The following is a 4,420-nucleotide window of genomic DNA, read 5'->3' on the forward strand; positions in this document are numbered from 1 at the left end:
TGTGTGTGTGTGTGTGTGTGTGTGTGTGTGTGTGTATAAGGAAAAAACACAATAGGTCTGCTTTAAATTCACCCACACGAGCAGCAACAGATGACGCAACATCAAAGTGGCATCCAGGGGTCAGTGGGTCAACTTTTGCGTGCTGGCAGTCGTCTGTGAGCTTGAATAACATTTGTTATTTACTCGACTTACACAGCAGACTGCAAAAGCTACACCATGTTAACATTATCCACCATGCAGTTTTGAAATGATCCAAACGGGCCATGTGTTCATTGTCTGCCTCGACGCCTTTGTAGTTAATTGAGGACAGTGGAGCTGACAGCGTTCGTAGCAGCAGAGCACAGAAAAGCATGACAGAGGCAGCGGGACCTCACTTGCAGAGCCTCTCTGCTCATTTCTTTAAGTGTGCGCTTTTATGTGTATGTGTCATGCACACAAAAGCGCACTCAGTGTGGGCACGTTGTCAGCCCTGTTACATTTCTTCTTTCTCAAAGAGACACCCTTCAAGGTGGCGGCAGGCCTGGTCTCACACTATGTGACAAGAGCTTCTTCCTCTCACAGTCCTACTGTCTGAAAGGATCTCCTTCGCCTTCAATCCCACTCTCTCTTTTATTCATGCTTCTGCGGGTCTCTTGTCCCCCCTGCCCTAACCGACCTCCCCCCGGTCGCCTCACTCTCCTCCACTCCATTTGTATTCTATTCTTAGGGCCGCTCATCTCTCCTTGATCGTTCATTCTTGTCCTTTTTTTAATCTCATTGTATCTCCCTCCCTCGTCTTGTTCACCCTCAAGTGAGACAATGGCTCCTCTGAGGGCGTCGCAATACGCGAGCCAAAGCTACGATGATAATCCTGTTACACTGCTGCAAGTCAACGCACAGCAACGTGAAGGCGAGCGAGGAGGAGCGTGTGGAGGGAGAGCGTGCACTTTTAATTCACTTAGGTCAAAGTTTGACCAAGTGAAGCTGGTGTAAACTATGCAAACATCACGGAAAGCTTTAAAACAAAAAGAAAAAACTTCGAGTTTGCTTGATGCTGCATTTGGAAAATGACATTAGGGTGGTGCTTATGTAAAAAAGTTACTTATAAAAATAGCAGCCATTGTGCAAATTTGTGTGCGAGACCTTTAGAGCGCATAGAGCTGAAGAGTCAGTTTGACTGGCCATCTCCATGTTGTAGTTCACACTTCCTGTCTTTTGTCTCAGCTTGGCCGGCATGCTTCCACCTCACCCCTCCTGCCACAGGGAAACCTTCTCTTACTCACTGTAATCTGGTGACAATGGGCCCTACACAGGAAAGTGGAGATGTGACAATATATGTTGTCACACTTGTGTTTAAAGTTACAACCATGAGATTTGAGTTGTGCTGTTTCCAGGAACAATGGCAGGAAAGTGTGTGCGTGTGTGTGCGTGCTTGCAAGGGCGAGGGAAGTTAATGAGCTTTCAAGAACGTATGAAGAAGAAATCCTCTTTTAGCCAAATTATAAGTTTTTTAGAAGTTTTGAAAGCCATAATGTTCCCCAGTACCCCAGAGGCCCATTCAACATTTATTCTGTAATTTCCCAGCTGTGCAGCCTTCAGTCTGAAAACCTTTTTCAGGCTGAAGTTAGACTCTCTGTGTGTTTTAGTGCTTTTCCTGTTCCTGCCTTCACGATTCCGACCTGCTTCTCCATCATACGTCCTTCACCCATCCTTAACCTCTAATTAATCACAGGACGGCCACACAGTAATCCTCCCCTTAAACCAATCAGCACGCAGGAAACACAGCTGCTTCCTCTTCCTGTGTCAATGACACACTGATATCAGGGAAACCCAAACATAGGTAGAAGCTAATGCCTACCATACATCAGGTTAATCTGACCCAGCCACCCCCCTCCCCAATGTAATGACTGGTGACTCTTTCTATCTAAACATACAGCAGGCTGCTCCTTAACCCCGCGGGATTAAATCGACAGAGGGAGTAATCCCGTCCTTAACTCCAGATATCCTGGAGAAAGACGACTGACGTCTTTACCTCAGACAGTAGAGCGAGACACCAGAGACGGCCATTAAGTATTCTCCTCTTGCAGTTAGCGGGCAATGTGGAGCACTTTACCCAATTCACCTTGCCCCCTAATGGATGATGAGTGATATTGCATTCTGAACTGCTCTCACCTCTCGTTTTATCTCCCACTCTCCCTCCCCTCTCCTCCTCTTTCACCAGGTTCCCCCTCTGTTCCTGTCACAGTGACGACCAACAGACATAAAGTGGAGGTGGAGGAGCACAAAGGTGAGGCGGGGAAAAAAAGCAGCCCTCCTGTGGGCCGCTTCCACGTTTTGGTCTTTTTTGGTTTGTTTTTTCTAACCAAGCTTCTATCTGATTCTCTCTGTCAAAATAAATCATAAGGCTATAAATAGACCAAGCAGTTAAAAATGCCACTGATCCTTTGCTGCTGTGGAATAAATATCTCATTGGTCACACTCCCTCTTTAGATGCAGTGCTGTCCTGCATATTCTATACAGAGAAAGACCAGCAACCGCGCATCGAATGGAAGAAGAAGGGGAAAGACGTCTCCTTTGTGTTCTTTGGTGGAAAGTTTCGAGGTGAGAAAGCATCCCGTCGCTCTCCATCTTCTCGGTGAACAAACAGGACATTTGTTGTAATCAGCTTGCAGTACCAGCTGGATAGGGTGTGCCACACAAAAAAAAACCCCACAAAAAACAAAACACTTGGGTACAGGTGAGATATTTCACAGTCTATGTGTCTCTTGTCCTTGATCTCTCATCTTTATGTTTTAGGATTTGAATTTAATGGGCGAAATAAATAATGAATCGCAGCAGCTTTCACCCGGGCCAGTCGTTTTTAAAGGCGGTGCAGTTAGCCTGACAGTTTTCTCAAATATGTCAAGGCTTTGAAATGCCTTTGACCCATCGCTGCCTCTTCATTGGCTGCTTTACGGCTGAAGTTAGTTTTAAAGGTGCTATGAATAGTTACTGTGTTCATAATGTGAGGCTGCTTCTTAGAAATTGCTGCTATATCTTGTGAATTCATGACAAGCCTTGCCATGGAAGTCGTCCTTTCAAGCTGTTATCTCTCTGAGATAACAGCTTTTTGATATGGAGTTATGTAAACTGCACGACTGCGGATTGTAAAATTTATTATTTTAATTTCAGCTGAGATATCATGTTATAGTTTACTGTTTTAAGAAAAATTCCCCAGCCCCTTAGGTAGAAGGGATTCCCCAACCAGGAGTACTTGATGTAACCGGGACATATATGTGGAAATGTCAGTTTAACTGTTTCAATTGAACAACCAAGTGGTGGTAAAGTTAACAAATTGTGGGGGGGGGGGACACACCAAAAAGAACCCAGGAAGGATTAATATATATAATGGTCCAAAGATCAAGAGGAAGTTCAAATAGATTACTGAAAGTATGGCTACTATATGAAAGTATTATCTAATATTACTAATAAACAAATTAGCTTAACATAATAGATGAACACGTAAAACAGTGGCTAGCTAAAACGTATTCCTAGCTTTTAAAATGTTGGCTAACCGTATTGATTAACTGTTAAGCTAGTAACTTAAAGTATGGATAAACAGTTGAAATGTTTAGCTAACCACTGGTAATGTTTAGGTGTAGTAGCTAAAAGGTATGTATGAATAATATTGAAAGTAAATACTGGATACATTTGAAAACCAAAGGTCACAAAAAGGTTGTTGGGAACCAATTTCTTAGGGAGACAACAAGCTAAAATTTGGTCAATATTTGGTATGGCCACCTTTATTCTCCATCACACTCTTTGGCAACTTTCTTGTCATGTCTTTAAGAAGTCTTCAGGAATTATTCTCCAGGCTTCTTGAAGGACATCCAAAGCTCTTCTTTGGATGTTTCTGCCCTTTGTTCTGTTCTCTGTCAACATGCTTCCACACTGCTTCAGTAATGTTGTGGTCTGAGCTCTAGGGAGGCCAATCCATGACTCATAGTGCTCCATTGTGTGTTTTTCTATCCAGATATGCTTTTACTGCATTGACGTGTGTTTGGGATAACTGTCATGCTGAAAAATGAAGCTGTTGCCAATAAGATGCTTTCCAGATGGTATTGCATCATGAATCAAAAACTGATGGTGCTTTCCTCCATTCATAATTCAATCAATTTTTGCAAGATCCCGAGCACCACTGGCTGACATGCAGCCACAAACCAGATGGCTGTAGACACTGTCGTACCTTTCCCCTGACCTCCTCTGTATATACTGACAATGATTTAAACCAAATATCGAATCAAATAGAATTTTTCATAGATTAAACTAAAGAAATGGGAACAAATGAGGCTGCTAGTAACAAAGCGCCCAAGTTGTCTGTTATGTGTAGACACAACACTGGTTCATCTCTCAAGTTAGGTACTTTTTTCACTCTTGAATAAGTCGGCATTAAGTGGGTTAA

At 43.2% G+C, this 4,420-nt stretch overlaps 1 protein-coding gene across 1 annotated transcript in view; it reads left to right on the forward strand.

Annotated features, from left to right (window-relative positions):
• jam2a (junctional adhesion molecule 2a) overlaps positions 1-4,420 on the forward strand; it is a 21,058-nt gene that overhangs the window by 5,993 nt on the left and 10,645 nt on the right. The window contains exons 2-3 of the mRNA XM_005730927.1: positions 2,201-2,266; positions 2,470-2,580. Coding sequence (XP_005730984.1) covers positions 2,201-2,266; positions 2,470-2,580 — 177 coding nt within the window. The remainder of the gene's footprint in view (positions 1-2,200; positions 2,267-2,469; positions 2,581-4,420) is intronic.

This window comes from Pundamilia nyererei, unplaced genomic scaffold (genome assembly GCF_000239375.1).
Source record: "Pundamilia nyererei isolate P.nyererei 1_Seehausen unplaced genomic scaffold, PunNye1.0 scaffold00040, whole genome shotgun sequence".
Lineage (NCBI taxonomy): Eukaryota > Metazoa > Chordata > Actinopteri > Cichliformes > Cichlidae > Pundamilia > Pundamilia nyererei.